Raw genomic sequence first — 18,339 nt, 5'->3', positions numbered from 1 at the left:
CCTCAGGACCGTCCACACCTCGCCGCCCACCTCCTCAACTCTTCTTCGTCTGTCTGTCTCCCTCTGTCTACCGCTGAAGGAACCGTCTCTACAACACCACTGTTTTGTCTGCCTGTCGTCCACTGCTGACTACCGATTTACTCACCGCCAACAACTCTCTCCTGTTAACCTCAATCTGTTGTGTATATACCGTCTAGCACCACCACCGCCTTCTCGTGTTCCAGTGTACATATCCCACAGTGTGTTGCCTTGTGGTGGAACACTCGGCTCTACGTTCGTGTGCTGGAAAACAAACATTTTACCCTTGTGTGTGTACCTGTAATGGAATTCCTGTCATTTAACCAACAAACTCTAGTACTAATTATTCTTGAAAGTTTATGACTGGGTGAGCAATTCGTTTGAGGTTGGCAGGTGTTGCGTCAGAGCGCTCAAGTAAAGTTACGTCGGTGGAAGCGAGAGACAGTGTGGTGAGTGTGTCATCAGGTAGTGTTCCTCCCACACACTACAATTTTCTTCTAGATGTACGGTCGTCTGCTGAATAAACTGCCGCGGAACAATGTATAAAAAGCACGTGCGTTTTAAAGACCCGACCGCGAGCGATGATGGCTAATCTGCACCATGAGTCAACGAGACATAAGACATTATAGACAGTGACTGGTTTAATATACTCTAAGACACATCGATCAGCGTTGAGCGGGCGTGTGTGTACCTGGTGAACGTGGGCGTGATGCGGGCGTGGTGTTGGTGGGCCGGCGGCGTGGTCGGCTGAGGTGGGTCACCCGGCCATGTACCGCAAGTACCTGCAGGAGCTAAGTGACCGCCCCAGCAGCAGCAGCCAGCCCCGACCCTCCCCGGATGGTACCGTCTTCCCCGACACTCACCTCATCGTAGGCGACGCGCACCTCAAGGCCGCCCGTGCGGGTGCCGTTCACAGGGAACTCTTCACCAACAGGGTCGACAGTGTTCCCGTCAGCCTCTCATCAACTGGCAAATCCAACTGTTGTGACGTTAACCAATCAGTGGTGTGCAAGGCTAACAACCATTTCGTGACTGTCAGTCAGTCTTCGATAGTCACGTCTGACAGTCATAGCGTAAGTGTTGCGTTATCTGCAGGTGTCAAGCCAGATACCCAAAACGTCGCTCTTATCCAGTCGTCGAAAGTTACGTCAGCCAGCGAGGACTCCGGCGTTATTCGCTCTCCGTCGGTCAAAAATGACAGCCACAACAACTCTCCCAGCCCCTCCCTGGCGGTCAAGTCCAGCGGCCACTCTCCAGTTAGCCACTCTCCAGTGGTCAAGACCAGTAGCCATAGCTCAGCCATCAGCCACTCCTCAGTGGTCGAATATAAAAGACGCGGGAGAAGGGACCCTCGCCGCTACTCCGATACTATCCAACTGGAGGACTTCATGTCTCGCACCAACACTCCTGAGTTTCGTCGACGCCCCGTCGATCTCTTCGTGACAGACACCGATGATGCTGTGGGCACCAGACCCAGGGTGTCCCCCAGGGACATTCACAGCCCCTACGCCGGCCATCCTTCACCAGTACAGGTGTGGGACTCCCAGTCCTTTTCCGACGTCTCCTTGGATGAGGTGATAGTGTCGCGACCTGTACTAGAAGCGTCCAAAAACAAGTCACCTCTTTACCCTGCCCCTCGTGGGGACCTGATTTCTGCCGTGCTGGTAGAGAAGACCCACTACACCCATGTCCATTCCCAAGACGTGATCAAGGTCAAGTCAATATCCCAGGACTCCCAGGACAGCGAGGGACTCACAGTGGAGGACCCGCAGACACGCAGGGAGAATGGGGGGCTGCCGCGACCTTCCTCTAAGTTCCCCAGAAACCTCCAAAAGGAAGTGGCCCCCTGGGGACGGGGCTCCCCTGGACACAAGCCCTCAACACAGGTAACTATGAGTATCAGGGAGTGGCTGCCAACACTAACACTCAGTCAAGTGTACTGAGGAGAAGGAAAACAGCGGATCAACGAAAACAATAAGTCTAAAGTAACGTTTCTTACAGTACGAGCACAAATATAATTCTCTTTTATAATTGGTCAGAACACTCATCTAATGACAATAGAAGCTTCTGACACCGTTTTGGCAACGATTTGTGTAATTGTTTCAGTAAGAGAGCTAGGTAGGTTCTCGCATCATTAGTTAAGGGGCTATAATTCTGTTTGTTAACGATACGGTGTACAATTTCTCCCCTATCGCATTGTGCTGTAGGTAATTCCTTATAATACCGTACACAAGAGGGAGAGTAAGGGAAACATAGTGGGACTGGTTGTAAAGATAGAAAGTTGGTAGCGTGGTTAAGCTGGGGATCATGTATTCAGAAACAATATTAACTGCAGAGATGCAAGTAAAGATGTCAAGTTAAATGTGATATATTACAGTGAATGATACTTCGATAGTACTAACACTACTCATCATGATCCACAGTGAACTATGTAAAGTTGACACATGGAAATTAATTCAGCTACTCTTATTTAAATATTACGCAAGCACAACAGACAAGGGGCACTGCCAATATAATTACTTGATCTCCAATATAGGATTTCCAACACCATACCAAAAAAAAAAAGAAATCAAAGGAGAGCACCAGTAGGGCTAAGGTTGGGACCGTGTGGACTAGGACTTCCCTGGTCTATACTCCCATGGTCGTGTTCTAGTAACATATTTGCCTTCTGGGCTTATCACTTCAGACCAGTGTTAACCCCTTGTGTATAGGCTCCTCTCTGTGCTGAATAAAATCGTCTGGCGTTAGGTTACACCCAGATACACCCTCCTACACCTACCCTCGTACACCCTCCCAGATCTACACCCAGTTGGACGGCACTTCACTAAACGTATCCACCTGGACTGAACTTAATAGAGTCAGCCTGAATTGTCTCTAGTGTGGTCACTCATTCTAATCTGTTTGAGTGGTGGAGGGGAGAGGGCGAGGTGGAGAGGGAGGGGTGAGGGAGAGAGGGGTGAGGGAAAGAGGGGAGCGAGGCAGTGAAGTGGAGAGGGAGGGGTGAGGGAGAGAGGGGACAGGAGGAATGGGGAAAGAGAGGAGAAGGTGAGGTGGACTACGCTACTTGGGACATTTGGGAAGGGGTGAAGGAAAGATGGAAGGGGGTTGAGGAGAGGGAAGGAGGAGGAAAGGACGAAGAAAGGGATGAGAGAAGGAAGGGGAAGAGGAGAGGGAAGGAGAAGAGGGCTAGAGAAGGGAAGGGGAACAACGCAACCTAACCCGGAGGAGGGGTGAAGGAGAGAGGGAAGGAAGTGGAAAAGAAGAGAGAGAATTGGAAGAGGAAGGGGGCACTTAATGAATGAGAGAGAGAGAGAGAGAGAGAGAGAGAGAGAGAGAGAGAGTTTACAATCTCACACTACTAATATTGATGAATGTGGTTTGACCTAATTGTTTATGTATGTATGTATGTATGTCTGTCTGTATGTGAGTGTGTGTGTGTGTGTAACTTTTACCTACCCCCCTACACCCCTTCACCTACCACCCTTCCACCCCTTCACCTACCACCCTCCACCCCTTCACCTACCCCCCTCCAACCCCATCCCTACCCCCTACACCCTTCACCACCACCCTTCCACCCCTTCACCTACACCCTCCACCCCTTCACCTACCACCCTCCACCCCTCACCTACCCTCCACCCCATCACCTACCCCCACACCCTTCACCCTCACCCTCCAGCCTCACCTACCACCCTCCACCCCTTCACCTCCACCTCCACCCTACCACCCTCCACCCCATCACCTACCCCCCACACCCTTCACCTACTCCATCCCACCATCCCTTCACCTACCCCCTCCACCCCTTCACCCTCCCCCTCCACCCTTCACCTACCACCCTCCACCTACCACCCCTCCACCCCTTCACCTACCCTCCACCCCTTCACCTACCCTCCCGTTATCTACGAATTAGTGAATATAAAATCGATGGTTCATCAAGCAATTAGTTGATTCAATCATCGTAAGTGGGGCGTGGCTTTTATGATGTGGGCGTGGCTTTTTCGCAGCATGGGCGTGGCTTTTGATGATGGTGTGATAATTGTTTTTCATGGTATGGGCGTGGGTTGTCAAGGTATGGGCGTGGGTTGTCGCGATATGGGCGTGGGTTTTATGGGCGGGTTTGCGCGGTATGGGCGTGGGTTTGTCCGGTATGGGAGTGGGTTGTCATGGTATGGACGTGGGTTGTCATGGTATGGAAGTGGGTTGTCATGGTATGGGCATGGGCTGTCATGGTATGGGCGTGGGTTGTCGCGGGCGTGTTTGGCGATATGGGCGTGGGTTTGTCATGGTATGGGAGTGGGTTGTTGGGTTGTCGCGGTATGGACGTGGGTTGTCATGGTATGGAAGTGGGTTTGTCATGGTATGGGAGGGGTTGTCGCGATATGGGCGTGGGTTTGTCATGATATGGGCGTGGGTTTGTCATGGTATGGGCGTGGGTTTGTCATGGTATGGGAGTGGGTTGTCATGGTATGGACGTGGGTTGTCATGGTATGGAAGTGGGTTGTCAGGGTATGGGCATGGGCTGTCATGGTATGGGCGTGGGTTGTGATATGGGCGTGGGTTTGTCATGATATGGGCGTGGGTTTGTCATGGTATGGGCGTGGGTTTGTCATGGTATGGGAGTGGGTTGTCATGTAGGGACGTGGGTTGTCATGGTATAGAAGTGGGGTTGTCATGATATGGGCGTGGGTTTGTCATGGTATGAGGGGTTGTCATGGTATGGAAGTGGGTTTGTCATGGTATGGGCGTGGGTTGTCATGGTATAGAAGTGGGTTTCGCGATATGGGCGTGGGTTTGGGCGTGGGTTTGTCGCGGTATGGGCGTGGGTTTGTCATGGTATGGGAGTGGGTTGTCGCGGTATGGACGTGGGTTGTCATGGTGGGCGTGGGTTTGTCAAGGTATGGGGTGGGTTGTCGATATGGGCGTGGGTTTGTCATGGTATGGGAGTGGGTTGTCATGGTATGGACGTGGGTTGTCATGGTATGGAAGTGGGTTGTCATGGGGCATGGGCTGTCATGGTATGGGCGTGGGGTTGCGATATGGGCGTGGGTTTGCCGCGATATGGGCGTGGGTTTGTGGTATGGGCGTGGGTTTGTCATGGTATGGGAGTGGGTTGTCGTATGGACGTGGGTTGTCATGGTATAGAAGTGGGTTTGTCAAGGTATGGGCGTGGGTTGTCATGGTATGGGCGTGGGTTGTCGATATGGGCGTGGGTTTGTGATGGTATGGGCGTGGGTTTGTCATGGTATGGGCGTGGGTTGTCATGATATGGGCGTGGGTTTGTCATGGTATGGGCGTGGGTTGTCGCGATATGGGCGTGGGTTTGTCATGGTATGGGCGTGGGTTTGTCATGGTATGGGCGTGGGTTGTCATGATATGGGCGTGGGGTTGTCATGGTATGGGCATCGCTAACATCTGAGATTAGCAGACACACCTCACAATTATCACATAATACTGTTTTTGGTGCCCTTGTGTGTGTGTGTGTGTGTGTGTGTGTATGTGTGTGTGTGTGTGTGTGTGTGTGTCTAACGCTTATTGGGGTCAACGAGCGCCTCATGATACTCCGAGTCCTACTGAATCACTCACGTCATGCCTTCTTCATCAGTACATACGTCCCAACCCTGGATGCAGAGGATGACATCAAGGAGGCCTTTTATGCCGACCTCGACAGAGTGCTAACCTCTATCCCCAGTGAAGACAAGGTTGTGCTCCTTGGTGACTTCAATGCCGGAGTTGGCAGAGAGGCTAACATTTGGCCAGGAACCATAGGGAGGAATGGACTAGGCAAGTGTTATCCCAACGGCCTATTCCTCAGTGCTGCACACAACCTCACTATCACTAACACCTAGCTGCATGAATATTTCAATTCCACCAAAGCTATTCATGGCACAGCTATAGTTGTAGTGTACGTTTGTAAAGGTGTCATTTATGGTGGCGTAGGGGTGCGTTGGTCTGCTGTTCTGGGGTAACTAATTTGCGCGTAGGGTACCTTGAGTCAACCCAACTGTGGATGCATTCGTAAGTTTAATGTTGGGGAAGTGAAGGCTGGCCTAAACTAACTCCCTGTGCTTTGAAATCTTGTTATTCACTATTTTGTATTCACACTGGCCGTGACGGGAGGCCAGGCTTGTGGGATCTATTTTCACTGTAGAGGATGTGAAACAATTACCGTAATGCTAACTCAGATACAATAAACGACTCCTCGGCACCCAAGCCAAATTATATATCGATCTAGCCAACGTTAAACCTCTTATCCATTCCCTTAACCCCTTGAGTACCATAATTAAATCCTCTGAGTCCAATGTCACCGTATTCAATAGGTTAAAACATAGTAATAAATGGACTAAATCATTGTACTCAAGGGATTAATAGACATGTACTCAAGTGGTTAAGAATTACTTTACACTGGTCTAATTCTTCTTCCTCAAGGGCCGTCATATCCAAAGGGTTAAGACGTCACAATCAAGGGTCATTTTATATAAAGGGTTAAAGGCGTCGTACTTAAGAATCAAGGTTTTCATACTCAAGGGTTAATGCGTCATACTAATAAGTTTAGACGTCATATCCATGGGTTAAGGCGTCGTACACAAAAACTTAAAAAAATACGACCACATTACAAATATCATCCAGGTCTTACCTCCCGACGGGGTAACGACACTGCACCATAAAAGCTATTATTTACCATTTTAGGAGAAGGTCAGAGGTCAATTGAGCCACCGCACTGCGACTCGAAGCTCTATATTGGTACATAAAATGAGTTGTAACCTTGTATTTATGGTGATTTTTAGAGGTCACGTTAATATGACCTGAGAATAATGATTGACATGAGACCCAAGACCATCCTTGTACCTTACTATACTGTCTGGATCTCATCTCACACTCATACACACACACTCTCGCCCTTTTACTCTCTCGTTATCCACTCTATTGGTCTATTATCCTGGTTCTTTCTATCTCTCTCTCTCTCCCTTGTCTCCGGGTCTCCCTATTTCATCCATTTACCTGTTTTGAGACTCTCCTGTACGTTAAGCTGCTCTAAAACTCCCTATTTCACACCTATTTTGTTCTGGGTATTTTCTTATTTCGTGGATTCCAGCCGAGGATCTTCTTGTTCCTTTGTTGTTCTTACGCAGATGATTGTTGTTGTCACTATTGTTACTGTTGATTAAGGTGTCACTGTTATTGTTACTTGTTATTGTTCGTGTTGATGTCACTGTTGTTTTTGTTATCACTGTTTTTATTGTAATTGTTGTTGTTTTAGATACTGTTAAAGTGACTACGGAAACAGCAGCCAGAATGATGCTCTTGACTGAACGAAATTGAATGATTGTATCTGATGGGAACTTCTTTTACTGACTCTGGGAAGATTAGTTTAATTGTGTGTGTGGTAGTGTTGTAGAGTGTGTGGTAGTGTTGTAGAGTGTGTGGTAGTGTTGTAGAGTGTGTGGTAGTGTTGTAGAGTGTGTTGTAGTGTTGTGGCGTGTGTGAGATGAAGATTGTGTTGAGGTTGGCTGAACTGGTGTGAATATTGTAGTTTTTTAATGTCCATAAGCAGCTCTTCACGGCACATTTCTTCACTTATGAAATGTCCATGACTTAGACCGTAAAAAAAACACCCTTAAAACTTATCTGAACGTGGCATTTGGGGTCTGAAGAGGCCATCCTTTGTTCTACCTCTGACTGCAGCTGTGAGTTTGTTGGAGAGCGTCCTCTGCAGGGAAACTGGTGACGTCATTGCAAATGGAGGCCCTGTTTCTAGAGAAATACACTTATCTCGACTATTATAGCAGGACTTGAAACTTTCATTACACATTATATATACTGTATCACTCTACGAACGTGGCAGAGTGTATTTCTTGTGTTTACTCAGACCCGACAACTCGTCCATTATCGCAGGTTGTGGTTGCGTGTCTGTGTATGAATGGGCTTGTCCTATAGAATCAACGGATATGTAAACTGTTGAATTCATCAGAGTTAGGTTTTAGAGAGAGAGAGAGAGAGAGAGAGAGAGAGAGAGGACCATGTATCTAGGAGAGAGCAACACAAGGACAACACACTCACTCCTTGCAGCAATAGCGTGACCGTGTCCACTATCTCAGGCCGTGACTCCGCCTACTTCACAACGACCATACCACAACCTTGAGTCAACTTTCTCAAGAGTATCGTAGATTAAACTTTTCCATTCTTTCAAGGCAGGTAACAACTCACCTGACTCACTGAAGATGGGACGCGTATATATTAACCAAAATGACGTTAAAATTGCATTGGGACTATTTATCCTCACTATACGGAGCAGTAATAAAGTATAGATTTCTCACTGAAGTTTTCGATGCTCGTTTGTTACCGGGATCACCTGAACATTAGTACCCCACAATTTATTTCACTTGATTATTAAACACCTTAACGCTACCTGGTTAAGTTAGGGTAGGTTAGGTTATGTTAGGTTTGGTTAGATTAGGTTAGGTTAGCGTGATTCCTATTTTCTCCTGAGATAAGAAAACAGGATTGGGAGTATCAGGTGAAATTTCTTGTTGATGTTTTCACTGTAAGGTAACTGAGGTAGGCTGTTGGATGCGATCTGATGTCGTTACTTAGGGGAAGATATTTAACCATACGAACTTCCCGAGAATGAGTTCACAGAGAGGACGTAGTTTGGGTTTGTATAGAGAAACTTGTATAGACTATCATAGGGGGTGTACCCAGCCACCCACTACCTGTAGGGCGAAGGCGGGTTATTATTGGTTTCACCCCTGTGTTTGTCTGCATGTGAGTGAAGGTCATGCTTTGATTGATGATGTTAACTTTACTATGATCATTATGTGTAATGCTACAACGCTTATGGTAACAAGAGCTACTACTATTGAAACTACAACTGTTACAACATATATTACTGTCAGTACTATAATAACTACTACCTCTTCATTTACTTCTTACTACCAAAACTAGAGGAAAAATATCAATTATTACAGCAACAACTATCATAACTACGACAACAACTTCTACTACTACAATAACTACTATTACTACTACTACTACGACTACTACATATTTTTTTACAAGCACCACTAACCTTCCCTTATAGCCACACCTTCACTACCATTTCATTACCTAAACTAGCCTAATAAAAGAGTAGTTATACCCTAGCTGAGTTAATTAAACCACAGATCTATGCAGCATTCAGTGACTGTTGCCTCATAGTCAATATCTGCGACCATTGTTTGCTTTGGGGCCGAAGATCTCGTTCCCCTGAGGCAAGATAATTCAGACCAAAGTAGAGAGAAGGACAGTCGACATCTCAACCAGGCTATAACGTAATTTCTGGGCTGCTGCTTCTGTTCAGATAACACCTCCGCGAGTCTGGCGTAGAAACATCTTGCACTTGGTCTCATCTCACCAGAGGTTGTGAACACCAGAGTGAAGCTGCCTTGATCCACATTCTGAAATATCTTAGATTACTCCCTGTTCTTGTCGTTCTCCTTCCTCCTGTGTGCAGCCTCGAGAGCTAGGTTACGGTAACATGCGGCCATGGGGTCGAATATCCTAACATCAAAGAAGGCTGTCTCCGTGTCCAGAATCCTCGAGCGCTGACGTCCACACGGGCTTCGTTGTACTGTATGTGTTGGAAGTCCTGTGATGGAGATTCTCACCGTCCAATGGACAGATTCCTTCAACATATTTGCTGTCAGATCCCTTAATTTGTCATGCCTCATGCAAATGAAGGCCCCTTTCTTACACACCATGGCGTGGTCGATGTCATAGTATGAGCCACACACGCATTGGGTGGGCAAACCTTGTTTATTAAGGCTAAAGTCTTTTGCTCTTATCGGTAACATTGTTCACCAGCTCATGGGGTCCACTTCCTGCACTATAGCTACTTTTTTTTCAAGTTCTCTGACAATTACTGCATCAGTTTTTGAAATTTATCGCCTTGGGTATACTACTACTACTACTACTATTACTACTACTACTACTACTACTACTACTACTACTATTACTACTTCTTTCCACGTAGCCTCCAGCCTCCCACAATAGCCACACATTCGCCGCCATTTTTTTGCTACTACTACTACTATGAAACTATTATCATTACTATTAAAAATAACATACGAGTATACTCATATAATACAACCACCACAATTACTAATACCAGGGCTCAACCACACTTATCAGGACAACCACCACCACCACAACACCTACCACAATCATCACCAGCACCACAACACCTACCACCATTATCACCACAACACCCACCTACCACCACCACCACCACACCACCACAACACCTACCATCACCACCACACCACCACAACACCTACCACCACCACCACACCACCACACCACCACCACCACCACCTCGCGTGCTGTGAGCAACACCTTGCTGACGGCCCTCACGTTCCCTCCACCACCTGTTGAACGTCTCATTAGTAGAGCCGTTCAGTGACATTCACCTTGTTTTTCATTCTTTCTTCAGATGGGTTTAGTTAGTCCCAGGCTGAAGAGATTGACTAAAGATACACCAAATCAATATACAGTGGTTATATACAAGGGATATACATTGTAGAAGGTTTAACTTTGATGATATGAAAATGAACCGCGGTATAAAAAATGTCAATACTTTATTATTAAGCAAAATAATTGTTGAGTAAATAAACTTACCAAAAATATTTATCACAATCTCGAGGTGGATGTTGAAAGTTGTAGTTAGGAATGAAATGCATAACTCAGGTGAATGTTTTGACCTCTGTTATTACCATTTATTGAATCATCTATGACTACAGTTGCTGCGGTGTTCGGGCGGGCTTCTCCTACACACACAACAACATGACGCGGTGTTTGTGTTGGCAGTTTCGACACGAGACAAATGGGGGAAGAGATAATTTGTCATTTAAAGTGATGTTGTTGAAATGTTTCTGCTTGTGTGAGTCAGTGTAGGTGTGGTGACTTGTGGTGTGAGTCAGTATAGTGTGAGTCAGTGTAGTGTGGTGGCTTGTGGTGTGAGTCAGTGTTTTTGGGTAAGTAAACTAACTATTGCTGGTAATTACTTGATTTTAGTATGTCAGGATGAGTCACTGTGAGTCATATTAGTCAGGGTTGTAACAGCTGACTCTTGCCTGTGACTTACTGTTTGCTTACAGACAGGTGAGCCGGTACAGGAGTCGACCACTATGGACTGTTATTCCGTCTTCTGCTGCAGTGTGAATCCAGGAAGCAGTAACAACAGCAGGAGGTGATTATAGCAGAAGTAAGAAGACCAGGACGGGATTACAGCAATTACAGCAATAGCGGGAGGTGATTACAGCAGCAACGGGAAAACCAGGACGGGATTACAGCAACATAAGGATTACAGCAACAGAAGGCGACGATTACAGCAGCAGTGGGAAAACGCAGATGGAAATTACAGCAGGAACAGTCGCAGGAGAGAACACGGATACAGTAGGCACAGCAGGGACGACTACAGTACCACCGCTACAGCCAAAACTAGCAGACGATTTCTACAACAGCTATGTAGGGCGACCACTGACGGTGTAAATGTGTAGACTTCCTGCAGTTGTGGTCGCAGGCACGTACACAGGCATGTATGTACACAAGCACACGCATAAAACAGTCATAAATAAAATAGAACTCACGTACACACGGACACACACACCCCTTACCACGCACACTAGCTTCCTCAGGTAACGGGACACACACACACACACACACACACACCACCTGTTCAGAGCGTCAAGAAGGTTGAGTCAATGTTTACAAGGCGAAAGTAATGTAAAAAATTGCTTAAGAATCATCGAAATTTACAGCTGAAACAACGGTAAATTGAGTTATCATTTACGAGTGTATGATAGAATGTGGTGTTATGATTTACAAGATAGAATGATGTAAAAGCAATGGTAAATCGATTCATTTTTTACAAGATGAAATTTGCGATGTGATTTACAGAAAGAAGTGACTCCATAGTGATTCTGATACTAACTTGTATAGTGACACTTGAGTGGCACTTGAGGAACACTTGAGTGGCACTTGAGGGACACTTAAGGAATACGTGAGTGAGTGGCAATTGATTGTCATGTGAATAGTACTTGGATTTACACTTTTTTGTACTCTCTCTCTCTCTCTCTCTCTCTCACGTATAAGAGATCAAGAGACTTCAGCCTTACCCAGGAGTCTCACATTATTTACTTAACCTAATGTGCCAACAAGAATCTTAGTTAAGGTAGCCCCATGGTACAGTACTTAACACAGGTGAGGCGTGTCTGGGTACTCACCTGAACGAGCCCACCAGGAGCTAGAAAAAGAAGCACGAGGAGAGATTTATAGGGGAAATATGGTTCTAGATATTTAGTAAAAGTTTTAAAAGGGGGGTTAATTATCCTAGACATTTATATAGGTATTTTAAGGGAAATAATTATATACTGAACGACTTATAGGGATTATATGAGTATTATCTTTGATCTATATATATCTATAAGGGATTATAGGAAATATTACCAATTTAGATAATTATTGAATGATTATACGATAAATTATCATCTTAGTATACTGAATAGAAACAGATTACTTCATTGTTAACTCTAGGATGTAGTGTACAGAGACTATAATTATACTACAGTTATTGAATCTTGTAATTATATTTATTGAATTATAGATTATAAATAAAACTCTTACTACAGCCGAGATTGTGTGATTTATTTCTTAAGTTCACAATTAAACATGTATAAACAGATCACATGAAGATTATTCACCCTAGTTTACCTTACCTAACCTAACCTAACCTAACCTAATCTAACCTAACCTAACCTAACCTTGCTCTATTACAAGTGTTCATAAATGTCTTAACCCATTAACACCTGCCTTCATAAATGGCACAGGTGAGAGTATTAATTAATTGCTCTAATTGGCTCACGTGAGTTTGGGTCATTAAAGTGTGAGGCAGGAGAAAGGAGGTGCTTAGCGTGTCTCACCGTGCTAAACATTAAGACTGTCATGCCGTGACACTCAAGGTAAGACTGTCATGCCGTGACACTCAAGGTAAGACTGTCATGCCGTGACACTCAAGGTAAGACTGTCATGCCGTGACACTCAAGGTAAGACTGTCATGTCGTAACAACACATCATGTCAAGTGTTTTTAGAGAGAGAGAGAGAGAGAGAGAGAGAGAGAGAGAGAGAGAGAGAGAGAGAGCTTCTCTCATTACATACAACAAAAAATAATCCTGAAGAAATATAAAGTAACAGATGAATGAAATAATAAACTAATAAACATAAGTAAAATATAAATGAATGAAACAAATATTATGTTTCCTACACACAAACAACCAAAGCTCAAAGTACAGTCCCCTTCACTGGTGCGTTTACAGGGGCTCCTCAGGTTGTGTGCAGTGTGGCAGCGCTGTGTTTGTTGACATTCGACAGAAGGAAACTCACAATAGTAAACAGACTATGGAAGCAAAGTAAAACAATATTATAATAAACATCTCAATGTAATGATTTGTTGAATGATTATATGATGAGCCCCTGTAAACGCACTAGTGAAGGGGACTGTACCTCCCCTCCCCCTCACTCCATAGTAGTAAAATTTAGAAAACAAGGTAAGGTCACATGTTTTCTCTTTAAAAGTGGAAACAATGAACTAGTGAAGTAAAACTGACAAATCTTCAGGTGTAATGAAGATTCATATACTAGAGTCGTAATAATAACCTAACCTAACCAAAACCAAACCAAACCAATACCTAACCTATTCTAACCAAAACCTAACCTAACCTAACCTCTTACCACATCACGACTGGTATATAAACTGTAATGCTACTGTCGACCATACTGCTATGTTCAGGTGAGCACGTACAGCGTCCCACTAATGACCACCACTACAGGTAAAACACAAGGGTCTATGAGGTGTTGTTTATCAGTATCCTGTGAAAAGACTTTGATGTTTCTTGTGATCTACTGACAGTGACTCACACATGATAGTATGTTAAGTAAGTGTTATCCTCGTCACGTAATACATCTATCAGTTTTATCATTCAGTCGTTACGTATTTATTTCTCCTGTGATATTCAACATTAAGTTTTATGAGGAATAGTAAATTTGCAACATTACGCCATTGCAATTTTTAGCCTTGAAATCACCTTGAAATCTTAACCTAACCTAACCTGACCTGACCTGACCTTTACTGCACCTCGCTACTTGCTACATCACCTTGGGTCATCGGGTCATGTATAATTTTCACTTTGTTAATTACAGGTAAGTTGTTGTACTTTGTCCCTTATCAATTCTGACTCAAGGTGAGAGAGAGAGAGAGAGAGAGAGAGAGAGAGAGAGAGAGAGAGGCATGCTTACATATTATAAAAAACCCATAAATATAAATATCTAAGAAAACGGATATATGACTCCTTAAAATATAGGGATAACTAAACAAATTATTTTTTCTCAACACACTGGTGGATACAAAGCTGTTTATATCCTCAAGGAGACGACGTGGGGAAGTAACAAGCTAATGAAAACAAAGCAAATAAACGACACATAATACCTTTTGTTTAAATTTTCCGAGAATATTAATTTTAGCTTCGTATTATTAGTCTCAGGTGAGTTATCTTGCAGGTGTGTGGGGGTGAGAATGAGTTATGATCACAGGAGGTTATTTTTGTTCTATAAATGGCTACTGATAACACGAGAGGGATGAATATTGATAAGCATCTTAGTTGTTGTATATAATTCACGTTATTTGGGTTTGATTAGATCAGTGTTTGAGTTTAACGTGGAGATAGCCTCTCTGTCTGTCTGTTAGGGGTCACTGAACACACACACACACACACCGAGAGGAAGGTAAACACAAGGGTCAACACAAAGGAGATTAAACACCTTAACTCTACTGTGAGGTGAGGTGAGGTGAGGTGAAATAAGCTGTTGTTAATCTTGAGATAATTCAAAATGGTTGAAGACTTTTAATTACATTAGAGAAACTTTCGTAAATAGATGAGAGAGACATCACCCAGCATGAGACCATCAAAATAAAACCAATAATTATGACAATTAACTTACTAACAAACGTTGATTACTTTGACAAATTCATTAAAAAATAGTAATTATCGACTGTTAATGTACAAGGTGGCGTGGGGTGTCGTAGCTCGTTAATGTTAATGGCAATAAGAACGAGAAATATGAAGTTAAAATTGCTATTGTATTATTGTCAGGCTGGCCGGTGAACTGGAGGTGAGGCCAGACTGAAACAACTTATACTTGACCAACACCACAATCAGTTATGGTCTTAAACGATTTAAAACTACAGCAGAAAATACATAATACATGAAGCTAGAGGCGAGAGTCAGTGTCTGTATTCTTAACTACAGAATGTTGTACTCTGGTCGTGATCCAAGCGCAATGGAATGTTTTATTGAATGTTACCCAAAAGAAACCTTCCTCTATACATGCTATTGTTTATTAGAGACCAGGTAAAACCAAGAAGCAGCTGATAGTTATTCTTGGTTATCCTTTTTAATTTACTCCCACGGAAATTCATAATATATAGAGAATATTTTGCATTATAACACTGCGTCATAACCTTTGTCACCAGATTACACCGACAGATTTTACACCGACAGAACTTTACACCGACAGAACTTTACACTGGCAGACTTTACACCGACAGAACTTTACACCGACAGAACTTTACACTGGCAGACTTTACACCGACAGAACTTTACACCGACAGAACTTTACACTGGCAGACTTTACACCGACAGATCACCGCAACATACAGAAAACCGTAGGTATAAATATGGGTGTCTTACGGTAATTGAACCCATAAGCTCTCAAACAGTCTTCTAGCACTACGGCATTACGTTTTCGATAATGTTACCGTGTATATATTGTAATATTATTAGTGTTATTAATATTTGCCCTATTGACTCACATATTTGTATAAAATGTCTGTACAGATACACTTTGTCTAACTGTTAGGAACTGTGTCTCGAGAATTGTTTCAGTGATATTCCTTTTTATGAAACTGATTCGAATGATACTTAATTGTACAATACGTACTAACATTACTACTGAAATGATGATGATGATAATTGAATCTGACCATATAGCTTCAACGGGTAGTCAGTGACGTAATCAACAATCATTCTGTAATAGGTGTTCAGGCTAAACCATTTCTGATGACACGTAAATAATGTGCTACAGAAGTGACACATTATATACACAACATTCCTTCACATACGTCGAGTGTGTTTTGGACGGAGGCTCTATACCGAACTATAACGAACAGAATTGTGGATTTGTAACATTATTTAGTTCGTTGTAATCGTACTTGACATGTTGATCTGCTCAGTGGTTGTCCAGACGCCTAAAGGTGTGCACGTATGTTATGACCTTGTGGGGTACGGGATGTTTGGTTCACACTCAGGATGGATGGAGAAAGGAAACTCACAATGTGCTCTCTGTATACATGTTGTATTGGATGTACAATGCAGCTTGGTGCTGGGAAGTGGCAGCGTGGTTACAAGCGTGATGTAGAGAGAGCTGGTTGGTGAGGATGCTCAGAGGAGGACCAGCTTGTGGGTCGCCATGCTCGCCGGCGGGAGCGAGGACCGCCAGGCAGCGGCGGAGGAGGAGGTGTTGCTGGCTGGTTGGTGTAGGTAGAAAGAGAGCGATCACCACGAGGTCAGGTCTTAAATAGCGGGGGGTAGGCGTGGCTTAGTAGTTGACCCCCGCTCCGTGGGCGGCGATGGTTGACCTAGACCACGAGGCATACACTGGGGAATTCGTGGGGTCGGCTACGCAGCGACAAACAGCATTTGTAGGGGAGAAATCCACTACAACCTCACCTCAGATAAGCTGTTTCATACCTCAGATAATTAGAAGTGGAATTGTTTTGCCTCAGCTTGGTTTGTGAGTTCATCTTAAACAGCTTAAATTTGTGACGTCTCCAATACTATCTTTTATCCTCTTCACCACTGATCGGCTCGTTAGCCCAAGCGGCTAACGAGCCGATCAGTGGTGAAGAGGTAAAAAGTAAAAGTTCACTACCACACAGGGCCGGTGCAAGATGATTTGGCGCCCTAGGCAAGCCTTTAGATGTGCGCCCCCTTGAAAGTTTTGATAAGCTAATGTAGGTACAGTAACCCATTACTACATTGTTTTCATCTTGTGGCTTTATTACTTCACCCATGCAAATAACCAATTATTGTTATTACATAAAGTCAATAAATTCTTGACGTAAACTTCAGAGGTCAGGTAACCTTGCCTCATCCCGACAAAGACAGGGAAGGGGCGGCTCAGCCGCCCTGGCAGTAAGGGAGGGGAGGGGATGGTGGGGTTGGGAGAAGGGTTCCTCAGATGTCAGCCTTCAGGTCACTGCTCGACAGTTCTCCAGGCCGCCAAAGATAAGGACCCGGGTTAGTCCCTCCGGGGGGTTAACGAATAATATTAAAAAAGAAAACACAGTCGGCTACCGTCTACCTACCCTCGCCTCCCTCCGACCCCCCACCCTTCTAACATCCTGCTCCGACCCTCCACGGCTCCACCACAGTGTCCACCACAGTTTTCCCTTCATTTTTAATTTTATCCAAGTTTGCCCTGAATTTGTGGCGCCCCCAGATGTTGGCGCCCTAGGCGATCGCCTAGTTCGCCTAGTGGGTAGCGCCGGCCCTGCTACCACACAATTTACACAGGTCTGACTAAGATAAAAAAATTAACGAAAACGAAGTTATACCTAAAAAGAGAAAACGAATTAAAAGATTTGGAGGGGTAACTTGGGTACCAATATTGGCTCCAGAATTACCGACCAGAATTACCTACCTTTTCTTCAACCTTGAGCTGTGAGCCCTTATGGGGCGTGCGTCCGCCAGCTCCTTATATGAACATTCGAGTGAGTAATGTAAAAGCAAGGAGCGAGGCATTTCGGAATGTATTCATTCACCCAGATCGCACGGTAATGCAGAGGGAACAGCGCAAGAAGCTCCTGCAAGACTTGAAGCAGAGAAGGGAAGAGTTGAGGAGGAACGGGACGGGTGTACATGGATTAGATTTAGGGGGAGGATAGTGGAAGCAAGTGTGCCGACACAGGGCCAGGGGGCAGCAGCGCAACCTCCACCCACTCTACCCCCCACCTGGGAGGTGGAATCAGCTCCGCATACCAGACAGGAGAAAATAAAACTCCGCCTGGTGACATCATTTATCACACCGATATTAACTTACCCAGCAGTACCTCTTCATACTATGAGCACCACTCAAATATTAAAATTACAGGTGGTCCAAAATGAAGCCCTAAGATTCGCCACAGGTAAAAGTTACCCCTTCACCAGAACCACAGCCGAGATACATAGAAACCT

The 18,339-nt window shown here is 44.6% G+C and overlaps 1 protein-coding gene across 1 annotated transcript; it reads left to right on the top strand.

Moving 5' to 3' along the window:
- On the top strand, positions 1-12,686 carry LOC121871741. The gene is made up of 2 exons (XM_042374155.1): positions 1-1,904; positions 11,148-12,686. Exons 1-2 carry the CDS (start codon positions 786-788, stop codon positions 11,241-11,243), a joined length of 1,215 nt encoding a protein of 404 aa, XP_042230089.1. The 5' UTR covers positions 1-785; the 3' UTR covers positions 11,244-12,686.
- The last annotated feature ends 5,653 nt before the right edge of the window (positions 12,687-18,339 follow it).

The sequence above is a fragment of the Homarus americanus genome, unplaced genomic scaffold (assembly GCF_018991925.1).
Source record: "Homarus americanus isolate GMGI-L3 unplaced genomic scaffold, GMGI_Hamer_2.0 scaffold39675, whole genome shotgun sequence".
Taxonomy (NCBI): domain Eukaryota; kingdom Metazoa; phylum Arthropoda; class Malacostraca; order Decapoda; family Nephropidae; genus Homarus; species Homarus americanus.
This window is presented reverse-complemented; position numbering and strand designations above follow the sequence as displayed.

What these genes read in the sequence shown, in the direction of transcription:
- LOC121871741 (XM_042374155.1), top strand. Translation starts at nt 786, where the DNA reads ATGTACCGCAAGTACCTGCAGGAGCTAAGTGACCGCCCCAGCAGCAGC. An exon ending in GACACAAGCCCTCAACACAG is followed by an intron (nt 1,905 to 11,147) that starts GTAACTATGAGT and finishes GTTTGCTTACAG; the next exon opens with ACAGGTGAGCCGGTACAGGA.